General features: G+C 40.8%; 1 protein-coding gene and 1 pseudogene across 2 annotated transcripts in view; one reads left to right on the top strand and one right to left on the bottom strand.

The window, feature by feature from the left end:
• EFTUD1 (elongation factor Tu GTP binding domain containing 1) overlaps window positions 1-17,361 on the top strand; it is a 231,874-nt gene that overhangs the window by 25,135 nt on the left and 189,378 nt on the right. For both annotated transcript variants that reach the window (XM_006885125.1, XM_006885124.1), the window contains 4 exons: window positions 93-307; window positions 9,796-9,919; window positions 12,127-12,203; window positions 13,123-13,259. In XM_006885125.1, coding sequence (XP_006885187.1) covers window positions 93-307; window positions 9,796-9,919; window positions 12,127-12,203; window positions 13,123-13,259 — 553 coding nt within the window. The remainder of the gene's footprint in view (window positions 1-92; window positions 308-9,795; window positions 9,920-12,126; window positions 12,204-13,122; window positions 13,260-17,361) is intronic.
• Window positions 7,019-9,104, bottom strand: LOC102858324 (annotated as a pseudogene).

Below are 17,361 nucleotides of genomic sequence, written 5' to 3'. Positions count from 1 at the left end.
ATGACTAGTCCTAACAGGGGTCAGAGTGTATCTCCTTCCATGGGCAAACTAAGCATCTGAATGACATTCTGCCATTTCACCATCTCTCCTAGATTAATGCACTCACAGGAACTCTTTTTACTTCTAAAGTCCTAGAAGAAAGAGCAGAGAGAGAGACTGAGTCCCAGGTGAACCTCAGTTCGGAACAAGGGGAGCAACTGTATGACTGGAGGACCGGCTTGGAGGACACCGATGACTCCCACCTTTACTTCTCTCCCGATCAGGGCAATGTGGTGTTCACAAGTGCCATAGATGGGTGGGGCTTCGGGTAAGTCGGAGGCTGATTTAGTTTTGCTGGGTTTTATACATAATATAAAATTAGGTCTTTAATGTTTTAAATAGAGATTCACTGTGAAGTTATAAGAAATAATACAGAGTTCTCATGTGTCCCTTACCCAGTTACTGTCGATGGTCACGTCTTGCAGAAGCAGTACAGGGTCCCACCTTGGGTAGTCACACTGATATGGTGTGGGTACACTTCCATCACTACAGACGTTTCTCCTGCTCCTCCTTTATAGCCAAATCTCCTCCTCCCTTAATACCTGGCAACCACTATTGAGCTCCCTAATTTTGTCCTTTTGAGAATGTCCTCTAAATGAAATCGTTGTACAGTATATAACCTTTTGGGATTATCTTTTGTCATTCAGTATACTTCTCTGGAGATTCACCCAAATTGTTCCATGAATCAATAGTTTGTTCCTTTTTATTGTTGACTGGTCATCTTTCATGTGGCTAGCATACAGTTTTCTTAGCCACTCACTTGTTGAACTTGATTGGGTCCAGTTTTTGTAAAATTGCTATAAACATATATGCCCATTTTGTTTTTCATGTACATGAGTTTTCATTTCCCTGGGATAAATGTCTAGGGGTGCAGTTGCTAGGTTACATGGTAATTGCATGTTCAGTTTTCATGATGCTATATTCCAGAATTACCATATCTTTTTACATTAACGCCACCAGTAGATCAATGATCTTTGTTCTCTGCATTCTTGCTGATACTTGGTTGCTGTTAAGTGGAATCAGTTCTGATTCGTACTGGCCCCATGTACTGACATCCAATTGTTATGTACTTTCGAGTTGGAACCAACACATAGCTGACCCTCCAGCAGGTTTTGAAAGGCAATAAGCCGGAGGGGAGTTGATTGCCCATCTTTTTCCTGTGAGGCTGCAGCACAATTCCTTATCACTAGACCATCAGAATCACTGTTTTTCATGTTTACCTTTCTGGTAAGTTTGTAGTGATCTCTCCTTGAGTTTTTCATTTGCGTTACCTCCATGGCTAGTGAAGGAGTCCTGTCCTGGTGGTGCCTGGGCAAAATATTGAGCTACTGGCCGGAACATCAGTAGTTTGAACCCACTGACCACTCCTCAAGAGAAAGATGATGCAGGCCATGTCCATAAAGATGTACAGCCTCGAAGACCCTCTGTGCACTTCTCCCCTGGTGACTGAGGAGCCATGAGGTTTAGTAATGGCTCATGATACTGACCATTTATCATGTGCTTATTTGCCATGGGTGAAATGTCCCTCAATGTCCTTGGTTCATTTTCTGTTGGATTGATTTTGTTTTTCCCACTGTTCAGTTTCCCCATGCACATTCAAGAGACTGGGTAAAATACGGATCTTTTTTACCATTCTGTAAATTGTCTTTACAAATGAGGCATTTAGCCATATACATAGCTATGTGAGCATTCTGCTAGTGGGCCACCAGGTGGGGAGCTTGTCCTTGCCTTGGTAATGATTTTCATAAATTATTCAGTGTTCTACACTAATCTTCCTTGAAATTTCACGACTCGGGGGAAGTTTATTGTGGAAAACGAAATAAGGAGCTCTTAGAATGACCATTTCCATCCCACTTTTGACCCTGAGATTAGTCACTAAGTGAGTTAGGCAAGGCTATATTGTGAGATCTGCATGTACCTTCCTCAAGAAATTGTGTAGACTTAAGAAAAAACAAGTAGTAAAAATGAAATCGCTGGAGACACCTTCCTTCCAGTTTTCCTCTAAACTGTCACTGAATGGGGAACATTGCAGTCCCGTGTCACAAAAAAGTGGATAGTGAACATATTTCAGAATCTGGCATAGGGCTCTAGAAATCCTTTTAAAACTCATTGTCGATTGTGAAATGTAGTGACCCTCCATCGGCTGTAAACCTAGACGAGAGACTACCTTTCTTCCGAGGAGCAGTTGGTAGATTTGCAGTGAAACAAGTAACAGCTCACCACCAGAGCTCCTTAAACCCTTTGAGAGTGGGACAGAATTAAGAAGTCTGACTCAGTGACTGAACCTAGGCCCACTTCCTAAATTGTTCCTCTTAGCAGCTCTTCATCTAGAGGAATTGACTCTGCAAAGCAGGAGTACGTTAACTAGGGGAAGAAGAATCAAACAAAGTTTCTTTCTTAGGTAAAGAAAACTGAGGCCCCAACCTCTGAGCCTAGGGACAGAAAGGAAAAAATGGTGAAAAGCCTTCTTAGTAGTTCTGTTTGTCTTTGTATACAAGTGTCTTAGAATCCTTGAACTAACATTAATCTGTTGGGTGGCTTGGAGGGCAAAAGGCTACATGGCCCAGTAATTTCACACTTGACTAAGTTGTCACTGCAGAGGATAGGGCAAAAGATAGATCAGTAAAGTCCTAGAAGATGTGCACTGCAGGACTTTTTTTTAAAAAATTTTTATTAGTTTAAAACAAGCTTGGAAGCAGGAGTGGCATCCACTTCCATAATAACTTGCCTCTGGAAACCCAGTGAACCTGGGAAAAGGACGAAAGTTATACAGGTGTCCAGGACTTTCATTCATAGGGTCACTATGAGTCGCTTACGACTCGACGGCACTTAACAACAACATTAGTTTATTTACAAAATTAGAATACATTGTTTTCAAGAACATTCTTTCAATTTCCCTCATCCCCCACACCATCAAATTGTGCAACCCCTTCCCCTACACATCCTCATCCCTCTTTTCCAACCTCTCTCACCTGTCTTGGATCCTTGTGCTCTTTCTACAATAATGGCTTTATTATATTAAGAGGAAATAAAACCACATTCAATGATGGAGAAATTGCACTTGAAACTGTTGGTGAAAATTAGAATGCACCAAGGACAATTACATGAATAAAAACACCAAGCAATAGAGGTGGATCATGGATAAGCAATTTTTGTGGGAACTATACGATATATAATGAACAGCATATAAAGTAAGACTTCAGAAAATTTATGTGTATGTATGTATATGCATGTGTAAATAGATAATGCATTAAGAAAAAGTTGAGGATAGTGAGCTAAGCAAATTAGGCTGGGTTTCTTATCATTTGTGGTTGTGATAAAAGCTTTATAGTGTGTATGAACTTTAAGTTTACCACTTTTGGAATTAAAAATAGGATATTTATCTGCCACATTACTTTATGCATTAAAAGTAACGTCCAGGTAGCAGCACATCAGGATTTTCTAAAATCATAGGAATGTGGACAGAAAGTCATCTAGAAGTCAATCCATCAATACTGTGTGGTGATAAAGACATGAAATTCCAAGTTAAAAAGGTAAATTTTTTTAAAAAAAGGAATTCCATGCATACATTTTCATAAAAGACGTGATGATAAAACTTAGCAGACAGAGGCTAAACATCAAAATTTGGATTCAGATTTGTTAGTGAATTACGAACACAAAGATTTGGCAATATTAATGATAAAATAGAATTTATGTTTATTTAGATTATGTGTAAGGTAATTTTATATTGACAATTGGCAAATGTGAGTAAGTAAACTCTGTGCATCAAATCATCATAGAAGCAAAGTGTGTGAGATAAAAATAGAACTCTGCAGAACAGATCATCCTGGAGACTGGGCCCTATGAGGAGAAAGGTGGCATCAGGATTGGAGGAAGACTCACCAACAATCTGCGTTTATGCAGATGACACAACTCTGCTTGCTGAAACTGAAGAGGACCTGAAGCACTTACTGCAGAGTGTCAAGGATTGTAGCCTTCAATATGGATTGAGGCTCAGTGTCAAGAAGACAAAGATTCTCACCACTGGGCCGATAGGCAGCATCAGGATAGATGGTGAAGAGATTGAAATTGTTAACAGCTTTAGTTTGCTTGGCTCCACAGTTGACACACTTGGTACTAGCAGCCAAGAAATTAAAAGATAAACTGGATTAGGAAAGTCTACTGTCAGGGACCTCCCTAAAGTACTAAAAAGCAACAGTGTCAGTCTGGAGACTAAGGAATGCCTTATCCAAGCCATAGTCTTTGCAATTACTAGTTATTCATCAGAAAGCTAGACAATGACTAGGGATGATAGAAGTATTGACGCCTTTGAGGTATGGTGCTGGAGAAAAGTATTGAATATGCCATGGACTGCTAGGAGAACAAACAAGTTTATCCTAGAGAGGGTTAAACCAGGCTGCTCCTTGGAGGCAAGGATTCTGAAGTTTCATCTGAAATACTTTGGGTGTGTTGCAAGGAGGGACCAGTCCTTGGAGAGGGACGTCATGCTTGGGAGGGTGGAGGGGCAGTGCAGGAGAGGAAGACCTTTGATGAGATAGATGGATTCAGTGACTGGGGTAATGGGAGTAGGTGTGTCAGGGACAATAAGGTTTGGTCAGGATAGAACAGGCTTTAAGGCTGTTGTACATCATAGGGTCACTGTGAGTTACAAATGACTCGGTGGCACTTAACAGTAACAACAAATGTAAATCAACAGACGAATAACTGTGAGAGATTTTAATATAGCACTGTCACACTGTTAACAGGTCAGGTATGAAAAATGTGATTAAAAGCAGTATTTATTTTAAGTATCAGTGAGGGATGTACAACAGTTTGTCCTGTAGTAGTTGTTGTTGTTGTTATGTGCCCTCAAGTCGCTTGCGACTCAGTGACCCTGTGTACAACAGCCCTAAACCCTGCTCTGTCCTGTGCCAATGACACTGTCTCCGACATACCCATTCTGATTATCCCAGTCACTTAATCAATCCACTTCATAGAAGGTCTTCCACTCCTGTGCTGTCCCTCCACCCTACCAAGCATGACGTCCCTCTCCAAGGACGGGTCCCTCCTTATAACATGTTCAAAGTATGTCAGACGAAGCCTCAGAATCCTTGCCTCCAAGGAGCAGCCCAGTTTAACCCTCTCCAGGATGAATGTTTGTTTTCTTAGCAGTCCATAGGACACTCAATACTCCAGCACTACAGCTCAAAGGTGTCAATTCTTCTTCTATCCTCCCTAGTCATTGTCCAACTCTCTGACCCATAACAAGTGATTGCAAAGACCATGGCCTATATCAGATGCACCTTAGTCTCCAGAGAGACACCATTGCTCTTCAGAACTTTGGATAGGTCCCTAACAGCAGACTTTCCCATTGCAATGTATCTTTTAATTTCCTGGGTACTAGTGCCAAGAGTGTTGACTGTGGAGCCAAGCAAACTAAAGTTGTGAACAGTCTCAGTCTCTTCACCATCCATCCTGATGCTGCCAATTGGTCCAGTGGTGAGAATCTTTGTCTTCTTGATGTTGAGCCCCAATCCATATTGAAGGCTGCAGTCCTTTGTCCTCTGTGCCATAGTAGGAAAAAAAAAAAATTAAATGTTTGATGTACTAATTATCTACTCAAGTGGCCCACAAAGAGACCAAAATTTAGCTTTATTCACTTAAGCCCCTAGGGCCATTACTCCTAGAGAACAGGGCTCCTTGGGAAAGCTAGATTGGAGAAGGTGCATGGGACCTCAGGCCACTGTGGTTGTCTGTTGTTGTCTCCTGTGGGTGGTGGATTGAACTGCACATTAGCTGTCGCAGCTCCCTACCCACTCATGTGCTTGGAGAATTTACAACCTGCGTGGTGCAGTCAGCGTGGCAAGTGGGGAGCTGTCAGAAGGTGGCACTGGCCTTTCTGTTCAGTGGTCTTACCCAAAGGAAGCCAAGGAGGAGGTCTGCCTCCTAGTGATTCATGGAGCACACAGAACACAGATGCTTTTGCTTTTTGAGACAAGCAAACTCTCCTTAAAGTCAGCCCTTCATCTTCTCACGTGTGGGAGAGATGCCAAGAGTGTGCTCCTGGCAGTCCTGCATCCACAATGCTGTACAGGTCTCCAGGTCTCTTGATTGAGGTGAGATTTTTGTGGAGAAAAGAAAGGGTTTTTTCCCCGTCAAACAGAGGAGATGGTAGGTAGGTAGATACATGTAGCAGAAACCATCTCAAGTTGTTGTTGGTTTTTTTTTTTTTAAAACACAACACACACAAAAAACTGAAGCAAAAACTTTTCAGGAGTAGTTACAGATATTATTGGGGGTATGTGTTGAGGGGCCACAGACAGAAAAGCACCAGTGAATTAACTTTACAATCTTGTCTCCATTATGGATCACAGACAACTAACAGAGCCCATGTCACTTCTTCCCTTTGGGAAAGAAAAAAGAGGGCAACAAAAGCTTGTAGGAATTTTGAAAGGATTTGTGTGTGTGTGTGTGTGTGTGTGTGTGTGTGTGTGTGTGTGTGTGTGTGTGGCTGTTGTACGTAGGGTCGCTATGAGTCGCAAACGACTCAACAGCACATAACAACAACCAATCATGTGCTTGTGTAAGTCAGTGTTAGAAATTTAAAAGTCAGTACTAGAAACCTAAAATGAGGTCTGTATTTCTTACTTTTATTGTTTTTTGTGTGTACTGCCAAATCGGATCTGACTGGTACCGGATGAGATTGCCTCTCATTCTACAGCAGAGCATCTGGTGGATTCGAACCGTGTTCCTCTGGAATTGCAATGCAACTTCTTGCTGTTAGGCCACCAGAACTCCCTTGAGCTCTGTTGTGGGGTTTTTTTTTTGGTTTTATTTTGTTTGTTTTTAAAAAAGTTTTAAAAGAGCAAGAAAACACATGGGAAGTAATCCCTCCTGGTGATCTGCCTAGTTACACATCAAGGCCCTTTTCACCAGAATATGAAATGTGGAGCACCATGGTGGAGTGAGACCCTTAAAGTGGGGTCCACCCTCGACCCGGCTACTTGGTGTCCAGCTTGGCTACCCACCTCCTGCACATAGATGCCAGTGCTGTTGCCTTTGAAAAGCAGGAAGTAGACAGTGTTCATTGAAGACCTGCTTGAGTTATGGAGGTGCGCCGAGATGGCCTTGAGGGAGACCTGAGCTGTCAACTGTTTGGGAAAACAGGTTTTGGTTTTTTTTCAGGAAGGACAACAGCTTTTATTAGCTCCTGGGGAAGCGCATGAGGAGGAGCTGCGCAGCCCCTCCTAGCAGCACCCCTCTGCTCCCTAAGGGGATCGCCTCAGCCCTCAGCCCCCAGCCCACCGAGCTAACACTACGACCGCTCAGGGGTGAAGAACAGGCAGGAGAGCCAGAAACTTTTCACAATTAGTTTGTTTGACAGCAGGTACAAGATGAGGGTCCCCAGCAAGGCTGGTGCCAGTCCTGGGGTTGGGAAGCCACCGGACGAGATCAGCCGGGACTGACTTCGAGGCTTTGTGTTCATTTCGCCCTTGGCCCCTTCTCAATGGGCTTCCCCATGTCCTTACCCCAGAGTTTGAGACCAATGGCTCTCTCGATTTTGCGCAGCACCTGGTTGTTAGGAGGGAAAACAGTTTTTGTTGCTGGGAAAATAAGGGATTGCAACAAACTTTAGCTTCTAGTTGCCTGCAGCTGACAAGTAGTTTTTGATTGTTTCTTCCACTGAGGGATGTGACAGTGGATGACTAATTTGGCCACTAGGCCACTGGATTGGCTTTTGGCAGTTTCAGCAGCTTCCAAAGGGCCATGGGATTTATGGAGTTCCTTTACTGTTTCCAGGAACTCTTTCCCCCAGCCTTTTCCAAGGCTTTCTTTACCTATGTCTTCTTTGAGGTCAGTTTCAGCTGTGGTAGGGTGGACGGTGCCTTCCACTGTCATGGAGCCAATATGGCTAATGTCACTCTGAGTCATGGATTGCTTCTGCCCCAAAACAAAGTTCTTAAAAAAAAAAAAAAAAAAAACAAACAAAGTTCTTGGAAGACAAGATGGTGAATCCATCCTCCCTGGCTATCTTTAGAGGTGGAATTTGAAATTCTTTCTTTGTCGTTGTTCTTTTGTTTGGACTTTTTGGATGTCTAGCTTGGCGGCCTTAGATTTTTGCTCCCCTTCTTGCCTGATGTAGACTTTTGTCCTCTTTTCTCTGAGGAAGAGGAGAGGATGGTTTCAGACTTGCCTTTGGTCACTCGCTTTTTGGCCAGCATTTCTGGGTGGATTTTGAGCAGGATGTCTCCACTGATGATAGTCGCTCCTTTTAGCAGCTGGTTGGATTCCTTGTCATTGGCAGTTGACAGCAGGATGTGTCAGGGGGCTATCCTAGCTTTCTTGTTGTTCCTTGCAGCATTCCCAGCCAATTCCAGAATTTCCCTGACAGGTACTCAATGACAGTTGCCATGTAGATTGGGGCATCCACGCTGATCCGGTACTTGAGTCCCGGTAGTGCATCAGCCTCCTAACAGGGAAGAAGGCACGGTCCCTGGCTGAATGGGACACCTTGGACATTTTTTTCTTCCCACTCTGGCCCAATATCTTTCCTTGGTTTCCCTCTCAGCTTGCAGACATGGTGGCCTCCTGGCATTTACTAAATGTTAGTACTGCTCTACTACCTTGGGCATCCCTTGGGCTCCACATGCCCCTCACCAGGCACAAATCCGTCCACATCACAATGCACGGCAGGAATCTGTGTGCGTCAGTGGTGACAAGAGGCAGTTCTCCAGGCCCACCTTCTCAAGTTTTAAAAAAAAAAAAAATTGAAAGAAAACACCAAAACTCCACTAAATACTGTTGGTTCACATGGGAAATCAAGATTTCAATAGCAAAGTAATTAGAAAGTAATGAATCCTTGAGACTAGCTGCAGGATGTTAGCAGCTTGTACCTGTATAATTTAGATTTTTATTTCTAAGGGAGTATTCTTTGTTCCCTTAGCCTTCAGGGGGAGAAGATTCTAGAATTCTGGCTTCATTAGTTTCTAAAGACTTCTGCTTTTGCTTCCCAGGTACTACTATCTGTTACTCTTCACATTTCTGGTTCTCACCATTATGACTGTGCTCTGCGCCTGCAGCTTCATATTGCTCCCAGTAGGCCTCTAGTATTTTAGGAGACTATCTGCTGATTGGGAATGACTGGTTGTCGTTGGTACCCCAAGGATGCTGGTTCCTCTCATCCTTACTGTCAAGGAACTGCCATGTTAGGGCTGGGGCTTACCCTAGGGAGACCCTGGGACTAGGTGTACATGTTCTGATGAGTGTTAGTTAAGTTAGTGTGCATGTGTTTGTCATTTGATCTGGGATGCTAAAACCTTTTTTTTTTTTTAAACAAGCTCTGGCACTGGGATGTTTTTTCCTTTATGAGCAACAGTGAAGGGCTAAAATGAGATTGATTGTTGTCAACTGTGGTGAGCATTTCCTTGGCTTGTGTTCTTCTTTGTTTTACACATTGAAAAACTAAGAAAGGGTGCCATAACATACATTCCAGTTTTGTTAGTGAAGAGAGTGTTGGACAGGAACACCAGCTTTGTAAGCAGACTGCTTGGGTTTGAATCCCTCCCTCATTTATTATCTGCGCATTGGCTCTGTGCTTTGTTTTCCTTTTCTGTGAAATTAGGGTAGTAATTAATGTCTACCATGTAGGACAGTTGAAATGATCATGCTTTGTAGTGCAGGCAGAGTTTCTGGAATAGAAACATTCATATTTTAGCTGTATTCACTATGGCATCATATTATTGTTATTAATAATGTGAACACTTGGTTTTCTTTCAGAATTGAGCACTTTGCCAAAATCTACAGTCAGAAAATTGGCATCAAGAAGGAAGTTCTTTTGAAAACCTTGTGGGGAGATTATTACATAAACATGAAGGCAAAGAAGATTATGAAGGTGGATCAGGTAATGTGGCACGTGCCCCTTTTTCATTATGAGTCACATCCTGGCCTGTGAAAACCTGTAACACCTTTGCTAGGCTTGGTTCAGCTTTCATTTATGCAGATTAGTTCTGAGTGGTTTTTCTGCTATTTATATTTGGTTAAGGCTCACAGGTCTTTTATCTAAGAATTGCTTAAATAGATATTTTTTTTTTTAGCCCTTTTAAATATAAGGAGCAAAGAGTGGCACTTACTGTCATTTTCTTCATATTTGTTCCTCTTAATAAAAATTTTAGGTCCTAGCCTCATGAAAGCAGATGAGTTTGCATTGCATGCTTTGTGCCCTTACGGGAGTCAGTAAACAGTAGGTAAATCTCATCTGAGATTTGGAGCCTATTTGGCTTTTGGTTGTCTCTGTGGACTTTGCCTTGGTTTTCTAATTTATAAAATGAAGAAAATAGTATTTAAAGAGTGATACGATGATTACAGGTCCCTGCTGACCTACTTGATGATAGGGAGGTATAGAGCTAACCCAGAGGCAGCAACTCTGGTGATTTAAATGCACCAGCAGCTGCACTGTAGAAAGATGTTGTATGTCAAGTTTTTAGAACAATTCTCACTGTTGAATGTTGTTTGGTATTGTTGAATTGGAACCAACTCATAGTTGACCCTTCAACAGATTTCCAAAGGTTGGAAATCACACAGGAGGAAATTGTGCATCTTTCTCCCATGGAGAGGCTGGTGAATTTGAGCTGGGTGCCTTCAGTTTGGCAGCACAACTTCTTACCTCTGAGCAAGCAGAACTCCCTCATCATAGATTGTTGTTGTTGTTGATTGATTTCAAGTGAAGCACGACTCATAGCAACCCTGTGATCAAAAGACTTTAAAGCCTTTCTAAAACTATCTTCGTTTGTCAAAGTTCATAGAGGTTCCAGAGGAATGTTGTTTAGGAAGTGGATGCCACTCCTGCTTCCAACTTACTACCAATATTAGATAACATTTTTTACTTTAATGTTCTATAGTATATTTTAGTTATTATTGCTGTAAGAAAGTTAGTAATAAGAAAAATGAATACAGCTATCTCTGCTGTAGGGTTTTTTTTTATTTTGAATTATTACTACTAACTTAGAGTAATTTACAGGTCTTACTTAAACATATTTTATTTCTTCTATGAAATAAGCTTATATAAGTAATCTCTAGTCACTTTTTTCTTAGCTTCAGTTCTTTTATTGATATTTGTTAAGTTTATCTTAGAGATTGCTTGAACTCTGTCTGCTAGATGCAGGTTAATAGTAAGCATAATAGTTTTTTGTCTAGCAGTACTTACAATTTTGTACTTCTCTTTAGAAGAACAGCAAAAAAGATAAGAGAACTATTAGATTTTTCTATGTTGAATCAACAATAGTAGTTATATTTTGAAATGTTTTACATCTTTAGGGATTTTAAGAAAAGTTTTATCTTTACAACTTTTACTTAAAATTACAAACACTTATCTGTATGTAAGTTACTTGGCTTAGGTATTATTGTTATTACTATTAACTTGTTTTGTGAGTCCATCATTGTTTATATAACTATCTTCAACTTATATACGCATGGCTTTTTTCCTTTCCCTAAAATGTACTGTAAATAGTGTGACAGTGACTATTTTTGTGCAGAAATTTATGTTTTGATGATGACTCTTTTTTTTAAATTACACATCAAACTAATTACTCTCAGTCTCCTGATACCTATTGGTAAACAGCCCTTCAGAAAGGAGATACCAATTTATATTCCCTTCAGTATATGAGAGAGCATCTAGCTTAGAGAACTCTTGTTATTAATTTCTCTTCGTGTAGCTTATTAAAGTAAATGATTATTTTTTTAAATTCATTTTTCTTGAAATGGAAATTTCCCCGCCTATGCTTAAGGACATTTTGTACTTGCTCTTAATGTACTTTAGAATGAGGTCCACAGGAAGGTCCACTTGTGCTTTAACTCTCAGCTTGGGTGTTTCTTTGATGGCAGTAGTGGGGCAGCTGCTGAGATATGTACCCCAAATGATCTCATCATTTGCAGAGTCCTTGATTCGGACAAGAAAAGTGGATTATTGCTGATTGTGGTCTGTTGACTGTTTGAACACTCTTATAACTTCTTTTTCTACTAGTGGATAAGTATTTTCAAATAAATATGAAACATTGACAAAAATGTCAAGAATGAATATTTTAAATACTCATTAAATATTCTTTTGTACAGGCCAAAGGAAAGAAACCTTTATTTGTACAGTTGATCTTGGAAAATATATGGAGTTTGTATGATGCTGTCTTGAAAAAGTAAGACTATTATACTGTTGTTTGTCTTTGGGTAACATAATGTGCTTCCTCCCTGTTAATGTGATGAATCATACTTCAGAAAACTGAGACAGAGTCTTTTTAGATGATTATAGGATTTGGAAACAAAATATTAAGGCTTATTTCACAAGGAGGGACCAGTCCTTGGAAAGGGACATTATGTTTGGGAGGGTGGAGAGACAACGCAGGAGAGGAAGAGAAGACTCTTGATGAGATGGATTGAGTCAGTGACTGGCGTAATAGGAATAGGTGTGTTGGAGACTATAACATTGGCACAGGATAGAGCAGGGTTTAGCACTATTGTACATAGGGTCGCTATGAGTTGCAAGCACCTCGAAGGCACATAACAATATTTAACCTAAGTCAAGGGTGACAGAGGCAGGACAAAACAGTATTTTTCTAGCTTGACCAAAAAAAAAAAAAAAAGGAACGTTGGCCTTTGTTTCACAAACCAAATATAGAAAAGGGGGGGGGGGGATAATTTTAGTAGAAGAGGTTCTTGATATCCAAACTAGGTAAGGAGCTGGGGAAATAAGTTGACTGTTCAAGCGGAAAAGAAAGGTTTTTTAATAAGTATACTTTTTGAGTGTTCCAGAGAGGGAATAATGAATTTTTACATTTATTTTAAAATTGCTCAACCAGTCGACATAGATTATTGTGAATTGATGTTTTTTTGGGAAGTTTTAAGGAAAGAGTTATTTGAGAGTGTGTTATCCAAGCACTATAAGAGGTCAAGTGTCTCTCAGTGGCAAAAGCCTATTCTAGCCACTTTTTTCTTTTTTATAGAAAAAGTAATACATTAGGAAAAAATGAGGCAAATAATGATGAATTTTCTTCTCTCCACTGCTTATCATGTCTCTTGTGTGTGACCTTGTCTCCTCCATTATCTTGTTTACTACAGGGACAGAGAAAAAATTGAAAAAATCATAACTTCTTTAGGTTTGAAAATTGGAGCCCGGGAGGCCCGGCATTCAGATCCCAAAGTTCAGATCAATGCCATTTGCAGTCAGTGGCTTCCCATATCTCAGGCTGTTCTTGGTATCCTTTACTGGAATGATTTTTCATTAAATTGTAATTTTGATAAAACAAGGCCAAAAAAAGAAAAAATTTGGTTTGGGAACCAGGAAATCCTCTAGAAGTAGTGCATCCAGTCCAAAGTAAGTCTTCTGTGGTTATTTTATGCTCTGCTGTGAAATGATACTTAATATGTAAAAGTAAAGGTACTAGTCAATACTAGCTAGTATCCCTACTAATACTAATGAATATTTATTACATTTTTCTTTTTTACTTTTAATAATCATTTAAAAATGGAACTTTTATACCAATACTGACTTAGAAGTAGGTGGCATAAAGGTTTGTATTAACTCACTGTTTCATTTTAGCACCATATTTTCTTTGCTAGACTCTGTGAAGAGGAGTGTGACATTAAGATTGGAGTGAGACTCTTCAGTAATCTGTGTTAATGCAGATGACACAACCTTGCTTGCTGAAAGTGAGGTGGACTAGAAGCACTTGTTGCAAAAGATCAAGGAATGCAGCCTTTGGTAAGGATTGCATCTCAGTATCAAGAAAACAAAGATTCTTACCATCAGACCAAAAGACAACATCATGATGAATGGAAAAGAGATTGAAACTGTCAACAGCCTCATTTTACTTTGATCCACAATTAAATCCTTGGTACCAGCAGTCTGGAAATAAGGAGACAACATTGCACTGGAAAAATCTGCAGTTAGGGACGTCTTCAAATTATTGAGGAGTAATGATGGCAGTTTGAGGACTAAGTGCATCTGATTCAGGCCATAGTCTTTCCAGTCATGTGGTATGCATCTGAGAGCTGGACAATGAGTAAGAATGATAGAAAAAAGAATTGATGCCTTTGAGCTGTGGTGTTGGAGAAGAGCACTGACCATCCCATGGACAGCAAAGAGAACAAATAGATATGTCTTGGAAAGGGTGCAGCCAGAGTTCTCTGGAGGCTAGAATGATGAGGCTTCACCTCACACAGTGCGTATGTTTCTAGGAGGGACTTTTCCTTAGAGAAGGACATGATGTTGGAAAGGGTGGAGAGTTGTCAAAGGAAAGGAAGACCCTTGACCAGCTGGAATGACATAGTGACTGCCATAATGCGCTCTTGTGTGTCAGGAAGTTTGAGGTTGGTGCAGGATAGAGCAGGGGATCTTTTGTTCATAGGGTTGCCATGAGTTGTACTTGACTGGATGGCACCTAACAACAACAAAAACAACACCATGTTAGTAGTTCCAGAAAGACTTGATTTGAGGTGCCTTGTTTTGACTGGTAACCATCTGACTGTGCTTATGCAAAACCTACACTTGGACCAGGAGGCAGCAGTCAGAACAGAGCAAGAAAACAATGCAAAGTTCAAAATCAGCAAAGATGTGTGCCAGGGATGCATCTTATCTCCATACTTTTTCAATCTGTGTGCGGAATAGATCATCAAGGAGGCTAGCTTTATGAGGAGGTAGGTGACATCAGAATTGGAGGAAGACTCATCAACAACTGAGTTACACAGATAACACAACTTTGCTTGCTAAAACTGAGGAGAACTTGAAACATTTGCTACAGGAGGTCAAGGACTGTGTTCTTCAATATGGGTTGAAGCTCAACATCAAGAAGACAGATTCTTATCACTTTGTTAATTATGATAGATAGAGACGAGATTGAAATTGTTAACCGCTTCAGCTTGCTTGGCTCCACAATCAACACACTTGGTACTAGCAGACAGGAAGTCAAAAGACAAATTGCATGGAGAAAACTTGCTGAGCGACCTCTCCAGATTACTGAAGAATAACAATGTCAGTCTAGAGACTAAGGTGCACCTAAGCCAAGGCATGGTCTTTACAATTACTTGATATGCATCAGAGAGACAATGACTAAATGACTAAAGATGAGAGAAGAAAAATCAATGCCTTTGAGTTGTGGTGCTGGAAGAGAGTACTGAACATACCATGGACTGTTAAGAGAATAAACAGTTCTGACCTGGAGAGGGTAAAACTAGGTGCTCCTTGGAGGCAGGGATTGGAAGATTTTGTCTCACATGCTTTGGCCATGTTGCCAGGAGAGACCAGTCCTTGGAGAAGGACATCATGCTTGGATGGTTGTAGGGACAGTGCAGGAGAGGAAGACCCTGGATGAGATGGATTGACTCAGTGACTGGAGTAATGAAGGTAGGTATATTGGAGATAATGAAATTGGCTGAAGATAGAGCAGGCTTCAGAGCTGTTGAACATAGGGTCACTATGAGTTGCAAGTGCCTCACCAGCACTAACAGCCTTGACTGAATTTATCAACACTGTAAAATTTCAGAAAATACCATATGAACAAGACTACTGGTAAGCTTTGCTGAAGACACTGGCAAAAAATAACACCCCAGGAATAGTTGGAATACTGATTGAGGTACTTCAACTAACAGATGCAACCCTGAACATGTTCACCATTTTATACCAGAAAACTTTGAGGCTATCTGACTGGAAGATTTCCCTATTTGTTCCATTCCCAGAAAAGGTGATCCAACAGAATATGGAAATTATTAAACAATATCATTAATGCTACCTGCAAGCAAAATATTGTTGGAACAAGCAAAAAATGGCTGGAACAGTACATTCATAGGGAATTTCTAGAAGTTCAAACTGGTTTTAGGAAAAGGTGGTGGCACCAGGGATTCTTGCTGAAAACAGAGAATACCAAAAGACTGTCTGTGTTCTATTAACCATGGAAAGGCATTTGACTATGTGCGTCACAACAAATTATGACAAACATTGAGAAGAATGGGAATCCCAGAACACGAATTGTGTTAACACAAAATCTGTACCTAGACCAAGAAGCTATTGTCCATATAGAACTAGGGAACACTGAATGGTTTAAAATCAGGAAGAATGTGCATCAGGGTTGTATCCTTCCTCTGTACTTGTTCAGTATGTATGTTGAGCAAATAATTCATGAAGCAAATAACTCTCTGAATTAGAATGTAGCGCAGGATCAGAGGAAGACTCATTAACAACTTGCATTATGGATATGACACAACCTTGCTTGCTGAAAGCAAGGAATACCTGAAGGGCTTTATCCAAAATATCAAAGAATACAGCTTTCAGTATGGATTGCATCTCAGCATCAAGGGAACAAAGGTCTTTACCACTGGGCCAGTGGGCAACAAGCATCATGATAGACAGACAAAGTATTGGAACTGTTAATGATTTCATCTTGCTTGCCTCTCAGTCAGCACCCTTAGTACCAGCAGTCAGGAGATATGGAGATGTATTGCTTTGGGCAAGCCTGCTGTCAGGGACCCTCCAAAATACTGGAGTTTTGATGCCAGTTTAAAGACTAAGAATGCACCTCATTCAGGCCATGGTCTTTTCAATAACTTGCCATGCATCTGTCTGAGAGCTGGACTATGAATAAGGATGACAGAATTATATTGATCCTTTGAGTTGTAGTGTTGAAGAGTACTGAATGGACTGCCAGAAGAACAAACAAATTTGGAAAAAGTCCAATCAGAGTGCACCTTGGAGATAAGGACAAAGAAGCTTTGTCTTTCATACTTTAAACATGTTGCTAGGAAGGGCTATTTTTTTGGAAAAAGGTATCATGTGTGAAAGGGTGGAGGGTCTGCAGAAGTGGGAAGGACTCCCCCCCCCCCAATGTGAAGGATTGACTGATCACTGCAGCAAGAGCTTGAGTGTATCAGAGATGATGAGGATGGCACAGGATAAGAGAGGATTCAGATCTGTGGTTCCTCGGGTTGCTATGAATTGCACTTGACGGTGCTTAACAACTACAAGAGTAGTTTTGACTGAAGTCATTTTGTAGATGAATTAAATTGTCCTCTCTGTGTGTCAGCATCCACGATTAGTCTACAAGTGCCTGTCTGGGAGTGGCACTGCAGGAATACGTAGCTCAGAGCTGTAGCGGTCACATGCCCCTCTGGGACACTTGCCATGGCAGGAAACCTAATGTCATAGGTAGTTGCTGAGAGATCTATCCTGAAATACAATGTGGTGAGAGACAGGATAATATCCATGTGCGTACAAGGAAGTCCAGTGAATACCACTATCGTTGAAATATATGCACCAACATCCAGAGCCAAAGAAGAGGAAATAGAAGATTTTTACCAATTTTTGCA

This window comes from Elephantulus edwardii, unplaced genomic scaffold (assembly GCF_000299155.1).
Source record: "Elephantulus edwardii isolate Elephantulus edwardi_28Jun2011 unplaced genomic scaffold, EleEdw1.0 scaffold00041, whole genome shotgun sequence".
Lineage (NCBI taxonomy): Eukaryota > Metazoa > Chordata > Mammalia > Macroscelidea > Macroscelididae > Elephantulus > Elephantulus edwardii.
This window is presented reverse-complemented; position numbering and strand designations above follow the sequence as displayed.